This window comes from Diplotaxodon limnothrissa, linkage group LG1, assembly GCF_057381915.1.
Source record: "Diplotaxodon limnothrissa isolate DT_005_m linkage group LG1, D_limnothrissa_male_GT1.1, whole genome shotgun sequence".
In the NCBI taxonomy this organism is placed as follows: Eukaryota; Metazoa; Chordata; class Actinopteri; order Cichliformes; family Cichlidae; genus Diplotaxodon; species Diplotaxodon limnothrissa.
In genome coordinates this window covers 21,552,144-21,570,119 of record NC_140596.1, presented here as the reverse complement: position 1 = coordinate 21,570,119, position 17,976 = coordinate 21,552,144, and the positions used below count along the sequence as shown (strand labels likewise).

General features: G+C 41.4%; 1 protein-coding gene across 1 annotated transcript; it reads left to right on the top strand.

Annotated features, from left to right (window-relative positions):
- The first annotated feature begins 541 nt into the window (after positions 1-541).
- ipo7 (importin 7) lies at positions 542-17,589 on the top strand. The gene is made up of 25 exons (XM_085379020.1): positions 542-723; positions 2,940-3,021; positions 5,319-5,472; positions 5,579-5,737; positions 5,831-5,987; positions 6,105-6,194; positions 6,290-6,384; positions 8,227-8,311; positions 8,425-8,559; positions 8,795-8,894; positions 8,985-9,061; positions 9,188-9,304; positions 9,634-9,723; positions 9,838-10,003; positions 10,092-10,252; positions 10,813-10,941; positions 12,680-12,746; positions 12,864-12,989; positions 13,075-13,172; positions 13,295-13,390; positions 13,574-13,794; positions 14,820-15,028; positions 15,132-15,338; positions 15,434-15,550; positions 16,160-17,589. Exons 1-25 carry the CDS (start codon positions 640-642, stop codon positions 16,255-16,257), a joined length of 3,120 nt encoding a protein of 1,039 aa, XP_085235146.1. The 5' UTR covers positions 542-639; the 3' UTR covers positions 16,258-17,589.
- Positions 17,590-17,976: the final 387 nt, after the last annotated feature.

Sequence of the window (17,976 nt, the reverse complement as noted above, 5' to 3'; positions counted from 1 at the left end):
TCAACATCCTGTCTTTTTGTCAGTTCCACTGTCATCAAAAAATACAATATAAAAGGTCTCACTTCAGTCTTGTAAACCTTCGCTTTCATTCTTGCTATCCTTTTGTCATGCATCACCCCTGATACTCTCATCATCCATTGCTTTTGATGTTTGCCCCCAGTATTTGAACTCATTTAAGCTTCCCTCTCATTCACATCCATGCATTCTGTCATAGAAACTTTATTTCACACTATCAAATGAGAATGTAAATCATTCTAAGCTTTGTAACTGGGACTTTCATAATGAATAGCCTTAAATGACCTTTATTTATGCAAAGAAATCAAGAAATAAAAGGCGTTAAAACTAAAAGTTTTTTCAATCGTTTAATAAATGCAGCCAGTAGGTGGGTCAGCTTCCTCATTTTTTTGAATTTCAGTAGATAATATGATACCATGTAGCTGGAAACTACACCTCCCAGAGCTCCACGGGCGCTACCGGAAGTTCGTCTTGCACAAATTTGGCGCTGATCTATCCGGGTACTTCATTCACTGCTTCCTTTCGCGCCGGGTAACCGGAGAGCCGTGCGTCCATGTGCGCAGTGACTGGGAATTGATAGAGCTGTGATATATTGAAATCCGAGCCGTAAACAGAGTTTTCGTGATGGATCCCGACGCTTTGGTCGAGGCCCTTAGGGGTACGATGGACCCCAATCTGCGGGAGGCCGCGGAGCGACAGCTGAACGAGGTAAAAGTTAAGATGAAGGCAGTTGTGGCGCGGTCTTGGTTGGGTCGGGCCTCGGCCGTTCACAACATCAAGATGGTGCGATCACGCAGGCTGGGCTCTACTGCCTTTAGTGTGGCAGTTCAGGCGTTCATATCCCCCTCGGCTAGCAGACTGTCTGATTGCCCAGACTTTAGTTGCTGTTTTTTGTGCGTGATAAACGCGATGTGATCAGTCCTTTTTGTGATTAGGTGATAACACGCTCGTGTGGCAGTTACCAGCGTCACTATTAGCCTCATCTTCAGCCAGCTGTGCCGCTAATGCTACAGAAGCTAACGGTTGTTGCCCTGCCGAAGCGATAAGTGTGAGCTGTGCTCGTATCGTTTCTGTACAATTTCGACTAAATTCAAGGCTGACACGGCGGAAGAACGATTCGAGCGGCTTATTGAGTGGCAAAAGAGGCCGGCCAAATGCAAGGCAAGTGGAAGGCAGGGTATTTAACAGCGGGATACTGGTGTCTAGCTAGGTGGCTAATGTCAGCTAGCTAACTTCGCTACTTGTTGGATGAGCTGCTGTAGCTCCGCTACATAGCAGCTGCTCACGTGTCACTGGCAGTCCCTGAACTGTTCACAGTATTTAACTACGCAATAAAATTTACATAATCGGTTATTTTAGTACAGTTTGTCTTGGCTTCGCCCGTTATAGAATCGTGGGCTTCACATCTACTGCGTGAAATGTGTAACGAAATAGGTTTTCCGAGGTCCGTATGAGCTAAAGTTCAGGGTTAGCAACTATCCTGGTCGAGGCAGCATCCGCACTGTGTGACTAAAAAAAAAAATGTCTGGTCACACTAACAATTAGTTTTATTTCTGATATACGGAAATTAATCTGTATAAAACAACTGGATACATTTTTAAGGTCTGAGAGCGTATTTGGTTTGTTAATGGGGATTAAATGCGGGACAGAGTCCTGCCATCCTGTAAAATTAAACCACCATCCCTGGCACTTCGTAGCAAACTGATTTGCTGGACTGCTTTAGGTGTTTGTAATAAAAGTTATTGCTGCAAAGCGTCTTAATTTCATGTGCCATTGAGGACCTAACTGGTGTCGTATAGTGATGGAGTTGGACACATTTCCAACTCAATGAGCATAACATGGAATAATCATTTTTTGTTGTTTGGAAGTGCACTAGCTTGCATGGGCGTACCGAATGAAATGGTTGAGTTTGTTTATTATTCAGGCGCTAATGTCTCAGTTATGTATTATTGGCAATGCTTGGGGTTAAGGTTTTGCTTTACACCCACGTAAGCGTTGTTGCTTCCCTTGAATGGCAGAGCTCGGAGTATTTTCACAAAGCTGGCTGGACCTCCTGGAGTTTTTTTTTGTTTTTTTTTTCTTCTCTCAATAGAAGTCATGTCTTCTGGAGGAGGATGGAGTAAATCTGTGGTTTCTAAATGTGGTTCTTTGCTTAGTCATAAACTCTCACTGCTTTTCATGGAGAATTGTCAGTTGAACAGTGAATGAAGCTTAAGATAAATCAAATTCATTGACCCTTGAGCTGCAGGACATTAATGTATTTATCCGAGACTGATCATGCTTTTTTGGCTGTACAAGTTAGCAGGTACCAGTCTGATGTCGCTTCTGTTCTGGTGATGATTATTACTTCATCATGTTTTAGGTTGGAAAAATGTCTTGTCTGATGCTGTAAAACTGACTCTGGCTATGGGATATTTTTCCTCCCCCTGTAGTAAATAATTTTTTAAAAATCCTTCAAAGATCATAATATTGCAGATTTGTAACAATAAGTCATGTATTTCTGTTTCCAGTTACTCAGCAACAGTGATGTATGATTATCTGAGTACATAGTGTGTGCTCAAACTGCAGGTTAGACTTGGACCAATTCAAGTATACTTAAATGCCAGCTCAAAAAGATTAATTAAAACTAACTTGAAGTCCAGCACACATGAAACGGTACTAAAAGAGAGATGATGGGGCGTTGGTTAAACGGGCTACCCGTATGCTGAAGGGCTACTGTAGGAGCCTGGGTTTGATTCTAACCCAGGCCATTTTCTCTGTGTCACTCTGCCTGCTCTATGTCTCTCCTTTCCTGTCAGCTCTACCATCTTGTCTAAAATACTAATAATAATGAAGGCAAATAATCACTCTTTAAACAAAGAGAGGGGAGATGTTTTGTCTTTATAACCAGCTTACGTATATATATATTTTTTCAATGCTTACAGGGTCACGCCCGGGTAAATTTTGTGTCCACGCTGCTTCGCGTCACCATGACTGATCAGCTGGATTTGCCTGTCAGGCAAGCAGGTGAGTCAGAACTTTCTCAGCAAACAAATAATTATACAGTCGTAGGATTAAAAAAAAAACAAAACAACAACCAACAAAACAACCAAACGTTTTTGCTAATAATTATTGTTAATCGCAGTTGTTTTCTTTGAAAGAAAAGTGACTCATCATTGGCTTTAATGTTCTGTTCATACGTTTAGTGTATTTTCTGAGTCAAACTATTTTATGACTTGAAACCAAATCCACAAATAAAAGACGTGATTACATTTATTTATTTTAAGCATCTGTAAAAATGTTCTCACTTCAATTTCAGTTTATTTCAGTCCTTGAGCATGATCAGTGCTCAAGGACTTGGTCAGGAAAATTAATTTAATGTTTTGGTTTATTTTAAGCTGTTATTGCAAACCTTAGTGTGCACTGAATCCACCTTGCTACTGTTTGACTTTTTTACCGCTTTTATCCTACACTTTAGGATAAAACTGCATTAAATAAGAAAACACATCTATTACCTGCGATTCCCAAGTTAAAGAGGTCGATTATATAATTTTTTTTATTTTTTTTTTAAACAGAGTTATTAAGTGATGATCTGTGATTCACACTTGTTTTTGTGAGGCTAAAGTACCACGCTGAAGTGCATTGCACACGTGGAGTTGGTTAAATATAGCTTCAGTCAAATGCTGCTCTCTGAACATAGAGCTTTCCCTCCACTGACACCTTCCTCAAAGTTAAAATCTGGGCCAGAGTTGTTACAGAAAGTGCACACATAACATCTTAATTATTGTGCACACACCTCCCAAGAATACATGGCTCTTCCAGCAAATTAAGCTGCTATAGATCTGTGCTCAGGTATTATAAATTACTTTTTTAGCCATAGGGGGGGAAAAATGTCAGACATTATTTTGCGGTCCAGACTGTACAGAAGCTTTGGACTAATATCAACAGTAAAGCTGATTACAAACTAATGTCTTGATTTATTGTTCTGGCATGTAGTCACTTTGGTTGGCCAGATTATTGTTTGCAGCCTGTCTGGTTTGATGCTGGTAGGCTGTCCAACACAACAAAAATGCTTTTTAAATTTTTGAAATATGAGTGGCGCTGCTTTAGTGGTGATTGACAGTTATTAGATAATTTTTTTCCCATAAATAGATTGATCAGATGCATTGATGGCAGCCAGCTGTCTCTGGGCATCGTGTTTGAATGTAGATTTGAGTTGTATTTGAATACGTGTTGACAGGATGTGCAGCGTGAGTTGTGTTTCAAGATTTGTTACAAAGTAAATACAGAGGTTGAAAGTATATTGTGTAAACACATTTTCCTCGTGGTCATAAATTTAATTTATGACACATTCCTAGGGACTTTGTTGTGCAGTGTAGTCATCGGTGAAAGGGGGGCGGAGGGCTGTGCTCCATCAGCATTGATGGGGTGGATTATGATTGACTCGCAGTTGCTGTAGGCATTCGTGTTGACCTCCGCTCTCTCAGATGCCTTTCCTTGTGAGCCACAAACCTCATAGTGAGGCCCCCACACTGTAGATGTGAACCCAGCTGACACCCTGGTGCTACATTCAAAACTGACCTACAGAGGGAATTTATTTCTGCAGCATAGGCTTTATTTGGTGCTCAATTCACATTGCTGTGATGTACGCCGCCATAATGATGATGGGTGTGAGTTTAAGGGTTGCATGAAGTTGGTGGCTTATTTTGATATCCCGTCATGAAGAGAAGTATGATTTTAAAATCTCGCTTTCCATGTTATTTTTCCTTCTGGTATTTGAGACTGCTCTTCTTTGGTAAAATCTGTCTGTCTTGAAGTCTTAGTTTGTGTATTTGTCCATTTTATACCCATTTTAAGATAGCAGATATATAGCCTTTTACCTTTTCTGGGGATCGTATACCCATGTTTCCTTTTCATAAGTTCACATATCGTTCCCCAGAATAAGTCTTTGGAGTGTCTCTCAAACGTTATGGTAGGAATCATGTTTTCAGTTTAATAGTTTGCTTTCATTTACGTTAAAGCTATCAGCTATTGTCTTTTGATAAACCCGTCACACCTCTTTCCTATACAGTGAAGTGCTGTCAACACTCCTTAAAAGTCCAGTTTCGCTACATCTCAAAGATAATCGAAAGAGCGTCAGGGAGCAAAACTTGAAACAGAGTTCCTTTAAGTCTCTTCTTCATTCTCCACGTGGTTTCCGTGCATTCATTTGGAAGCTGCCTAACTATTTTTGCTAAAATGTAATCTTTTTTGTGATGTTGATCACTGTGTGTGTTGCATTTCTGGGCTGTGCTCTGTAACCTCTGTGTTCCCCGTCTGTCCAGGTGTGATTTACCTTAAGAACATGATAACCCAGCACTGGAGCGATGGAGACGGTTCAGGCACAGAGACGCCTGTTAATAACATCCCCGAGGAGGACAGGCAGTTCATTCGAGACACCATAGTGGAGGCCATCATCCACTCCCCCGAGCGCATCAGGTAACCACAAACCCCACTGGATGAGTAGAGAGAGGAGGAGCTGAGGAGAGTTTGTCACTCTTGCATTAAGTTACCCAATCTGAAAGTCGTCTGTTGAACTTTTCAGGGTCCAGCTGACAACATGTATTCACCACATGATCAAGCATGACTACCCCGGCAAGTGGACGGCCATCGTGGACAAGATTGGCTTCTACCTGCAGTCAGACAACAGTGCAGGGTGGCTGGGCATCTTGCTTTGTCTTTACCAGCTTGTCAAAAACTACGAGTAAGTCAGTTTTCTCATTGTTGACCTTTACATGGTCTTATACCACACGCCCTGGGTCTAACATTGAGCTTGTGGACCTTGTGTATGAAACAGGTACAAGAAACCAGAAGAGCGTCAACCACTGGTGGCCGCCATGCACATCTTCATGCCCATGCTGAAAGAACGCTTCATCCAGCTGCTCTCTGACCACTCTACTGACTCTGTCCTCATACAGAAACAGATCTTTAAAATCCTCTATGCCCTCTTCCAGGTATTCTTTGGTTTGCTCAGCAAAACCATTGTTTATTTTTAATTCTCCTTCTTTGACACACATCTTAATATCTGGTGACACTGGAGTAAATGACTGGTTCCTTGTCTCCTTCCACAGTACAACCTTCCTCTGGAGCTCATCAACAGACAGAACCTGACAGAGTGGATGGAAATCCTGAAGACGGTAGTAGACAGAGATGTGCCTCCGGTAAGTAGGGAAAAAAGATTTCCAGTTTCCACAAGGTGTTCACATTTACCTGCTCCGCATGCTGACTGCGATACTGGTTCCTGTCTGTGCTGCAGGAGACGATGCAGATCGATGAAGATGAGCGACCTGAGCTTCCATGGTGGAAGTGTAAGAAGTGGGCCCTCCACATCTTGGCTCGGCTCTTTGAGAGGTAAAAATCCAATAATTGTTCCCTTAACTTGTTCAGCAAATGATAGGAGCAAGTTTAACACACAGACTGCATGTTTAAAAAAAAAAAAAAAAAAAAAAAAGTAAATAAAAATAGACGCACCGACTGGGTTTGGACTCAGCATTTTTGAAGCGACATTGATGAACTATACTTGGATTAGTATAAGTTAATCCTACTAGACAGCAGTCACCAGGGCTGCTTGTGTTGCTACATCAATCTTCCTCACCCTTCACTTTAAGCGTTACAGTGTCCCCCAAAAAAATTCTCACCTCCAGTTAGAGCAGGGCGATATGGCCAAAAATATTTATCACGATATATATTTGAAAATTTGCGATAACGATATAACTGACGATATAATTGATGCGAGACAAAATACAACTCCACAAGACAACCTTCCATTTATTTTCACTTAAACAAGAAGCTGGTTTTTATGTACATTAAAGCTTTATAAAAATGTAACAGTGCAAATACAAATTCCTTGCTGAAAGTTTAACCAAAAGGCATTTCCAGTAGAAATGGGCTGACATATCCTGAGCATAACCATATATAATATCCACTGAAGTTAAAAAGAGGTGCTTTGCAAAATTAAACTGCAGTATGCAATACGTATTTTTCGGACCATAAGGTGCACGGGATTATAAGGCACATTAAGCGAAACAAAGCAGTCAGATAAATCGAACTTTATTAAACTCATTCTTCTTGCTTCCTCCACTTCTGTACCATTGATTCATTAATGTTGAATTCTCTGGCAGCTGCTCTATTCCCATGTTGTTGCAGTATATTAATGACTAACCTCGTATTGTGGATGGATTATCTCAGTTGTTCTCCTGACTGAAGTTTGGTCTGTTTACAGCACCCTGCCATGCGATTGCATTTGTCTCTAACCATGAAGAACCTTCACGTTAACTTTTATAAGTGGAAAAGTGTTAGTGTTCGTCCTCCAGCTTCCCTGTTTATGTTATGCTAACATAGCTGTGTCGCTAGCGATTACGTAGCACATCATTATATACCAGCTAGCCCAACTTCAGTAACCCTACAAACGTCACTGCTGTTTAGTTTCCTGTCTTCATTTATGTTGGAAGTGATAGCAGAGCTGTACGTTTGATTTTTTTCAGAAATCTCTCAGTCAGAACATGCAATATCATGCTTAGGTAACTAGCGAGCTAACTTCCGCTAGCTTCCCGCTAACTTCTAACTCTGTTAAATGTAATAAATTTTGTTTTAATGGATGCCTGGAAGTTAAACTTTATAGTTACACCTGGTAAAGCAGCAATGCTGATCGTTTTATTAAAGATGAAAGAATTTAGACAGTTTTTAACGCTCAGTGATGCTGCAGTGTTCGTTTGAACTGAAGAATAAGGAGTTTAGGACCCAGATTACTCCCAGATTTAAGAGCATCTTAGTCCGACAAATACGACAATAACGACGGCCGCTTGCATGTTCTGCAAAAAAATGTGCTTTGTCGTGTATCTGACGGACAAACACCAAACCAGTTCCACATCACTGAAGTTGCACCATTTTTACAAACCAATTCTGGTTCATCTGTTTCACTCAACAATCGGCCATGTGCGTATGAAAACAAAGGCACTGCGCATGCGCGTTTTACTCATATTCTATCGCGATATTTCATTTTCCTATTGTTGCCTAACATTATACCGGTATTACCGTGAACGGTATAATATGGCCCAGCCCTACCTCCAGTTATTATGAGGAAAGAAACTAACCAGTTTTTTGTACCAGGCTGTAAATGTGCTATTTAATGGTGTTTTAATACTTCAGCCCTAAAGATTGCCACTCGGTTTAACATTCATACTCTGTTTGCAGGTATGGAAGCCCAGGAAACACAACCAAAGAGTACGCAGAGTTTGCTGAACTTTTCCTAAAGGAATATGCAGTCGGTGCACAGCAGGTAAGAACTTTGGAAGATGAAAGAGCAGCAGCATCTCACCTTTTAAATTGAACTTTGTTTTTTGGAGTGAAACCCACAAATGTAAGGAGTTTCTTTGCACACTTTGCCTCTAGGTGCTGCTGAAAGTGTTATACCAATACAAGGAAAAGCAATATGTGGCTCCCAGAGTACTCCAACAGACGCTCAACTATATCAACCAGGGCATAGCGCACGCTCTGACGTGGAAAAACCTCAAACAACACATCCAGGTAAAAATTCAAAATGCTTAAATGTGCTAGATATTTCACAATTATGTATAAGACTGTTAGTGGTTTCTGGAACACTTTGAAAAAGAGCAGTGAATGAACCTTGATAACTGCAGTTTAAAGTGCATCTTTCCATTTGTAATGATTGCAATGAGCACTTTGATGTACCGTTTCTGTCCAAGAACAAACCTGACATCTGTGTTGATGCTCGCTGACCATTGTGACTTTGATCTTTCAGGGCATCATTCAGGACGTGGTTTTCCCCCTCATGTGTTACACAGATAGCGATGAGGAGCTCTGGCAGGAGGATCCATACGAGTACATCCGCATGAAATTTGGTAAGCTGAGACGATCAATGCCTGAAATCCAAAAGAGTCCGTGCATGAGTGATGACTAACAATTACTCCAATCTGTGCTGTCTCTGTCAGATGTATTCGAGGATTTTATCTCTCCAACAACCGCAGCCCAGACGCTTCTCTTCACTGCCTGCAACAAGAGGAAAGAGGTGAGGCCATTTTTTGTTAATTGTATTAAAAATTTATACCCTTTTAAGAGGGAGGAAAAAAAGAACTATCCCTATAATCTGTATTTGAGGTCCAGAAAATAATAAAATGTTCTTCTTACTGTTTAGGTGCTGCAAAAGACTATGGGCTTCTGTTACCAGATTCTCACAGACCCCACCTCTGACCCCAGGAAAAAGGACGGCGCCCTTCACATGATAGGCTCTCTGGCTGAAATCCTGCTCAAGGTAAACGTCTCTCCACTGGCCCGTTTTCTCCACTTATCTGGCAAATCCTGTTTTCTAGGCACAAACTAAAAGACATTTAGTTCCACTTTCACTCATGTGTTCAGTTGCAGATATTGCACTGATGGTGAAAACTGCTCTTTACTCGGTTGTACTTTATTGCAGTCCATTTTAATACTTTCCTAGCTGTGGGCAAAATATCAGTGCTGAAGCTGTGTAATTATCAATCATCTGAATTCAGCCTGCATCCTCTTTCTGCAAACCACTGCAAGTGTAAACTGTTTTGATTGCCTCGTGAAACTTACTTTTTTCTTCTTCCTCGTTTTATGCAGAAAAAGATATACAAAGACCAGATGGAGTTCATGCTGCAGAATCACGTCTTCCCCCTGTTCCGCAGTGAACTGGGATACATGAGAGCCAGAGTAAGTGATCACATAATCCACATAATCACCAGTCGTCAGACTTGTGTGATAATAGCACGGAATAACTTTATGTAGGATGTGTTTAATCAGTGGTCCTGCCACCTTTTCCCATAGGCTTGCTGGGTGCTGCATTACTTCTGCGAGGTGAAGTTCAAAAATGACCAGAATCTGCAAACGGCCCTCGAGCTGACCCGCAACTGTCTAATCAATGACAATGAGATGCCAGTTAAGGTGGAGGCCGCTATCGCCCTACAAGTTCTCATTAGCAATCAGGAGAAGGGTGAGATAATCTATTCATGGAGCCTGTGATACTAAAACACTAAAGTTCAGTTCCCATCTAACAACATTTTTCCTTGTGTCGTTTTTAGCCAAAGAATACATCACCCCCTTCATTCGGCCAGTGATGCAGGCACTCCTGCACATCGTCAGAGAGACGGAGAATGACGACCTCACTAATGTCATACAGAAGATGATCTGTGAATACAGTGAGGAGGTCACTCCAATTGCAGTGGAGATGACACAGCATTTGGTAAGTGCAGACATGATGGAGGCTACATTGTCATGGCATAATCTCACAAAGATGCCACATAAAACTGCTCCTATAGAGCAATAAATGAGGAGAGGGCTGTCATCCCATAAGGAAAAAAATGTTGTATTCATTTTTTTTTAAAGAATTTGAAGATTAATTGCAAGTTTCTCATGACAGATAAAGTACCAGTGGCCTGATTTTTAATAAATATATAATATCCCTGGGAAAGGAAGAATCAGTATCGCGATTAAGTGTCCTGTCATGTTTCTGACTTTTCTTCCCTTTAGCTTCTTTATTTTCCATCTCATGCACTGATGACTGATGCTGAATGTTTGCAAAGTGACTGCAGTTCCTCTTTGCTGCTTTTAACAGAAAGCTACAACAAAATCCCCCCCCCCCCCCCTTTCCTGTTTTTGTTGCTTTTCCCTTTTCAGAAGTGGAGCCTTCATATTAATCAATCTCCTGCCTGATGATTCATGTGTTGCTATGAGGTTCACTAGAAAGTACTCTGCTCATCATAGACGCAGTCGTAATGCTCTTTCCTGTTTGCTCTCTGGCAGGCCATGACGTTCAACCAGGTGATTCAGACGGGCCCTGACGAGGAGGGAGGGGATGACAAGGCTGTGACCGCCATGGGCATCCTCAACACCATCGACACACTGCTGAGTGTGGTGGAGGACCACAAAGAGGTTAGCATCATAGCCACCGTAGCCGCTGCCCACATGTACACCCCTCCCGGCTGATCGCTCATCTCGGTGCCACTTCCTCTGTGGAAGCGGCTCTGGTCTGCTGCTACAGCGTTCCTACCAACACACTCGAGCCACCCACCAACTCCTGGGAACACGCTCTGTTCTCACCATGTTCAAAATGACTCAGAGGCTGAGGCAGACGCTAGAAATAGAGCCGGGGCACGCTGCCACCATGTCTGCTGAAACGCAGGACTACTGCTGCTCAGTCAATAAGCACTCTGGGTTTTTTAAATTGCGTAATGGTTCTGTAATTCAGGATTGTCAACATGCATTGCTTTGCTGCACCAAAGTGGTATTATTTTATTTGACCTGTGGATTTGGGAAAATGGAAATGTAACCAAATCAATGGCTGTAGGTGCATTAGAGGACCTAACAGCACAGATGGTATTGACTCAAATAAGTGTTGTCCCAGGTTACAGTTAGTACAGTTGGGGAGTTCTAGTCCAAAGTTTCCAAGTGGATCTGGAAATTTGTGTTTTCAATTCAAATTTCCACATATAACAAGTAGGGGTGCAACGATACACAAAATTCACGGTTCGGTTCGATACTTTGGTGTCACGGTTTGATATTTTTTCGATACAAAAAAATGTTCATGCCTTTTTAATTTGTCATTTATTAAAATTATAAATATATATTTAACTCAAAAGTAGTTTTTAAATTTAATGTTGCTGAAACAAAATAATAAAAAAAATCTATCTGATCGAGGAATCACTCATCTTTGGAAAAGAGAGTTTATTACAGAGAAATGGCTCTTTCCAAAATAAAAGCTACACTATACGCTTCTTCTGGGCTATATTCTCAGCAGCATATTAAACATATCAGGTCCCCATAAGGAGAATCATGTGCTAACGGCTGTCTAAATGACTCGGGTAAAGTTTGTAGCATGCGTGCTTGTTGTTTTTGTCTGCTTCCACTTGTCTTTGCACTAGGATGCTGTTGGTGTAAATGTGCAGTCATATTTGTTGTGTTCCCACTAGTGCTGTCAGCGTTAATCTCGTTAAAATGACATTAACGCCACAACACGGCAAATCTCCGTTAACAAGCTACCGCGGATCGCCCCGTGCGTGGGGCTGAACGGCCAACACGTTAACGAGCTAACTGCGCTAACACACTAGTTCCCACCAATGTAATTGAGCATTGCGTGGCACATCCGACACACTGTTTTACTTTTGTCCATGACGCGCTTACCTTCAGGGTCATGCTTCACATGAAGACCAACATGGTTCCAAACGCCACATCTGAATGAGGGTGGGGGAGGTTCAATTTGCCATGTTGCAAGGAGAGCTTAACTTCTGTCTCGCTAGCTTGCCCTGCGCTCAGTGAATCTGCGTTCGACTACTCCGCCTAGGCTGCACTGTCGAGCGCAGATCCACTGAGCGCTCAACACAGACAGCATCGTCAGAAGGAAAGTTGATAAAATAAATTAAAAATTTTGTATTGTTCGATACATATGCGTACCGAACGGTTCAATATCGATAAGAGTATCGTTGCACCCCTAATAACAAGGTTTGCATCCAAAAGACTGTTTTCTATTAAATCATTTTACTTACTACTCGTGCTAAATTTAAGAGCCTTATGTGACGCAAAAGCAATATAGTTTTGATCTCAACAGCTGCATCTTCTTTAGTGAAACTGAAAGTGAATTCTGAATTTTCTTTGATGTTTTGTGGTATTTCAGATCATCCAGCAGCTCGAGGGCATCTGCCTGCAGGTCATCGGCACTGTGCTGCAGCAGCATGTACTGGGTAAGGGAGACCGGTTCTTCCTGTGTTTCCACTTTCCTCCCGCATGCTGGTCTTAAACTCTTTGTGGTAAACAGATCGTGTTTACCTCCAGTGATGCACTTTGGATTTTACCCCCAGAATTCTACGAGGAGATCCTGTCCTTGGCCCACAGCCTCACCTGCCAGCAGGTGTCACCGCAGATGTGGCAGCTCCTTCCACTTGTGTATGAAGTCTTCCAGCAGGATGGCTTTGACTATTTCACAGGTACTTTGATTTTCCAATGAATTTTTCACACCCTGTGTAATTTTGTCTGTCTGTTCAGCTGAGTGAATAACTGTCTTTCTTTCAGATATGATGCCTCTCCTTCACAACTATGTCACAGTTGATACGGACACCCTCCTCTCTGACACTAAATACCTGGAGATAATCTATAGCATGTGTAAGAAGGTAAGGTGCTGCAGTTTATTCTACATAATGTGAGATGGGCTTTTTTTTTTTTTTTTAATATTCAGGCTAAACTAGTTGCTGAGCGCGATTTTGGTGTTAAACCATCCTGTGTGTTCACACAGATCCTGACGGGCGATCCAGGTGAGGACCCAGAGTGCCACGCAGCCAAGCTCCTAGAAGTGATCATTCTGCAGTGCAAAGGCCGCGGCATTGATCAGGTCAGTGTTAAATAAAGACTGCATCTACGCATCAGAACAATGAGCTGTTACATTAAAAAGAGCATCACCACTTGGCTGTGAAATAAAATGTAAAAGTAGATTTTTGTTGTACAGTTCCTGCTTGGGATTTTTTTTGTATTATTATTCATTTATTTATTTTTAACCTTCATCCTGCCCTTGAAGGTTGTGCCTTTGTTTGTGACGACTGCATTGGAGCGTTTGACGCGGGAGGTGAAGACCAGCGAGCTGAGGACTATGTGCCTCCAGGTGGCCATTGCTGCACTGTACTACAGCCCTCCTCTGCTCCTCAACACTCTGGAGAATCTCCGCTTTCCCAACAACACAGAACCAATCACAAACCACTTCATAAGCCAGTGGCTGAAAGACGTTGACTGCTTCCTGGGGTAAGACTGATGTTTTTAATACTGCGAATCGCAGCTTAGGTGTGCGCCAGTCAGCAATTGAAGATGCACAAAACACATTTGCTTTTATTTCCCCAACTGACATTGAATAGTAATCACTGTTAATCAGCACGAATGACTACTCGTAAATTTAAAACAGGCTGTTAGGGCCATTTCTAACAAAACCCTGCACTTGTTTTCTTTATAGCTGCATATATGTTTATTAGTTTTTATTATCCATTTAGCTTGTCACTGATCTTGTAAAAGAACTTTTTAATAGTATAGGTACTTTGGATTTTGGATTAATAGGCTGTATTTCTCACTGTGAAGAAGAGACTGGGAATGAATCACGGTGTTGTCTACAAGCAGCATCAGGCTCTGTCTATGACGCTGTTTGCTGATTTTTATGGCTGCGTTAGTTCTTGTTTTGCTGCATATTCCCCTCATACTGAGTTGAGATTACATTAATGGAGCTGGGTACTGAAACTGCAATAAAAGCCTCCCAACAAGGGAAGGGAGAGAGCTTTTCATTTGCTTGTGGAGAATTTCAAAACGTTGACAAACAAAGAACTGTTGTTCCAGACTCCTGAACCTTTTGGTCTAGCTTTGCTCCTGTGGTTCACTGATGCTGGTGCTCAGTAAGTGTAGAACAACATGGCAGTTAATGTAGTGGCCTGTTGTCACATCTGACCGATGGCTCTTTTTTAGAAATGTTGGGTCGGTGCAGCTGCTGCGTGACTGGAGGGATATGCAGATGAGACACTGAGGGAGGGAAGAGGGAAAGTCACCTTTTTTAGGAAAAATATTTGTCTTCTCCAGAATTAACTGACTATTTTTATTTTAGTTGATTTAAAGGTTACCTTGAAATCACTATTAACAGTCTGTCTGCTGGCAGTGAAAATATTAGAGTATAAAATTAAAGTGACTGGCCCAAGCGTCTTATCTCAGTATATCTTGTGTTGACTGTTCATCCTTGTTGAATCTCAGAAGATTCAGCACCTTTTAATGCTTTTACTCCTCTCTCTCAGCCTCCATGACAGGAAGATGTGCATTCTGGGACTGTGTGCTCTCATGGACCTCGAGCACAGGCCTCAGGCCATCAACCAGGTGGCCAGCCAGCTTCTTCCAGCAGCCATCTTGCTTTTCAGTGGCCTCAAGAGGGCGTACGCTTGTCGAGCAGAGCATGAGAACGAGGAAGACGATGACGAGGAGGATGGGGAAGAAGAGGATGATAATGGTAAGATGAAGATTTTTATTTATTTCTTTTAAATGTGTCTAAGCGTTCAGCGTTAATCAGGGAGGTAATGTCTAAATGTGTCATCTTACGTCTGTAATTATAGCGGAGCTGGGCAGCGACGAGGATGACATTGACGAGGAGGGCCAAGAATACCTGGAGATGCTGGCAAAGCATGCAGGCGAGGACGGAGACGACGAGGACTGGGAGGAGGACGACGCAGAGGAGACGGCACTCGAGGGCTACACTACAGCCGTAGATGACGAAGATAACTTGGTGGACGAATATCAGATCTTCAAAGTCATTCTACAGAGTAAGACCACAAGCTACTGATGGCCTAAAAACAAACCACTATATGCATGTGTATTTTTTTTTTTCACTAATTGATGTCACCTCAATGTGGTGCAGATCTCCAGAACCGTGACCCAGCATGGTACCAGGCGCTAACACAATCCCTCGACGAGGAACAGGGCAAACAGCTTCAGGACATCGCCACACTTGCAGATCAGAGACGGGCAGCACATGGTGAGGCCCGGCTAAGACTACCCAAGTTTGCCAATTTAAATCTTGTGGTGCTCTAAAGTCTGAAAATAAAGTGCTTTTGTATGTGCTGCTTTTTCTTTTTCATTGTTGTTGATGCAGTTGTACCTGTAATAAAAACTACTTTAGCATTCACTGCCTCCATCTAATTGCATTTCAGACTGATGTACTGAAATAAGCCATTATTGGCTCAGAAATGCAAGGCATAGAAAAAAAAAGACAAAAAAAAAAAAAAAGACGCTTGCCACACGAAAGAAAACATGTCTAAAATCCCACTTCAGTAATAAATGGGATCTTCCTCACCATTGCAGCTTTGATAATGGACCACAGCGATGGCCAAGCAGTTTGTTCCAGACTTTCTTTGGTTAGACTATCTTTTCCTTCTTCATGGGGGCCTAATAGGCATGCATAAACAAATAAATAGTAAAGGCTGCCCAGTGGGAGTAAATCAAGGTACCTGTCATGGTAAAAAGATAAAGATTTTACTTGGTTGTTTTGGGTGAGCTGCATAGCTGGACAGCAGTAAATCTTGAGCAAACAACTGTTTTCTGCTGTTTTATTTTATTAAAAAATATATTGCCCATCTTATTACAGAATCCAAGATGATCGAGAAACACGGCGGATACAAGTTCACAGCGCCAGTGGTGCCATCTACTTTCAACTTTGGAGGCACTGCTCCAGGAATGAATTGAGTCATCTGTTCTACTTTTTATTACTCCGTGACTGATTGTAGTGAAGTGAAAAAAGAGAAAAAAAGAAAAAAAAGCTTGTGTTGTTCCCTTAAGTAGTGGTTCCAGAACTGGTTCTTCTCAGTCATTCTTCAATCTGTCAAATGGGGGAAATTGCACCAAATTGCAACAAGTGGCTGGGGGGAAAAACGAACCAAGAACTTGAGCACGATGCAGGAGATGATGATGATGATGATGATGATGAAGAAGCTCTGAACAGCGCTGTCTTCTGGAGCCCAGCGTGGAGGGGGATACCATGACAGCAACTCTTTTTGGCTTTGTTTTTTTGTTGTTTTTTTCTCACTTACACAAAATTTGGGGGATTAACCGTTAGAATTGATAATGGGACTAAATATTTCATTATCACTGTCATGGCCATTTGGCCTAATAAGATTATACCTCTGGTAGTGGTGAAATCAACGTTATCTTCAGCATAAACAAAACTCATGTTTATGTACATACAAGCCAAGGTTATTGTTTATTTTTCAAGTAGCCTTGAAAAAAAGCAACCAGAGGCATTTGTAAGGTATCAACAGCTGTATTCATATGTAGCATATTGGATAATTCATAGCACTATGTGATGCCTGATCTCTGTAAATTAATAATACTAGCACTTTCATATTGTTCAGGTCTCCTAGCCCTCTGTATCAGACTGCAAATTTTTTTTAAATTGAAAACTATTTAAAATGAAAACAGCTGTAACTTTGTTACTTTGCAAGTGATTTCTGTAATGGCAGGTTGTAATAATCTGGTTACAGAGGGGATCAGTGGGCGACTTCAGGAAAAGAGAATGCTCTTGGTGTTCACTATTGGCTGCAGGACAAGTGTGAGCACTGACAGTGCAGTTGGATACATCTTTGAAGCATGTACAATTGGACTTATCGTGAAGGTCTCAAGCTTTTGGTTGGTGTATGGATGAACCATCTATATATACAACAACATATTAAAAAAAACAAAAAAGATAAGGGAATTCATGATGACGAGTGTCTCCTTATCAAGGCTCGTGTCTTTACCTGCTTTAGAAATGTGTTTCATGACGAATGAGTAAATAACGTTAAACTTGGATGACTACCCCTCAAAAAGCAGCGCTCTCAGGTGATCACAGATCAGAGTTCTTTCTTTTTTTAAATTAAGTATGTGCACGATGCTCTGGTAACCACTCAAACAAGGTTATCCTAGGTAACTCAAATGTGAAAAAAACCCATTTTACTTAACTAAAGCAAAAATAAAAACTATACTTTGGGGGGGATGAACTGAAATGGTTTTGTGACCTTGCAAAAATATAATAAAAATGTAAAAGCCAATATTCTTAGCTTTAGTAATTGTTAACTTGGTAAAAATGTTACTTTTGCAGAGGTCTTTATTGAGATTCTGGATGTCTACAGGATTGTGAATTAGCTTCCTTTAAGAAGTTTTGTGTTTTTATTGTAACACCTGATTTTCCTAAATCTTACCTTCAGTAAAATGAAGCAAATCAGAAAGTGGGTTATTTGATAAGGTTTGTCAGATACAGTCCAACAGCACCAACTTGGACCAGAGGTGGTGTATTAAGTACAATTACTTGAGTAAATTTTTATTCGTTTCCGCTTTTCCCCACTAAATCCTGGAGGGCGGCATTGTACTCCAGTAACTGTTTCGAGCGCTTAGGTTGTTAGCTTAAGCTACCCAAAAGTCAAAGTCAAC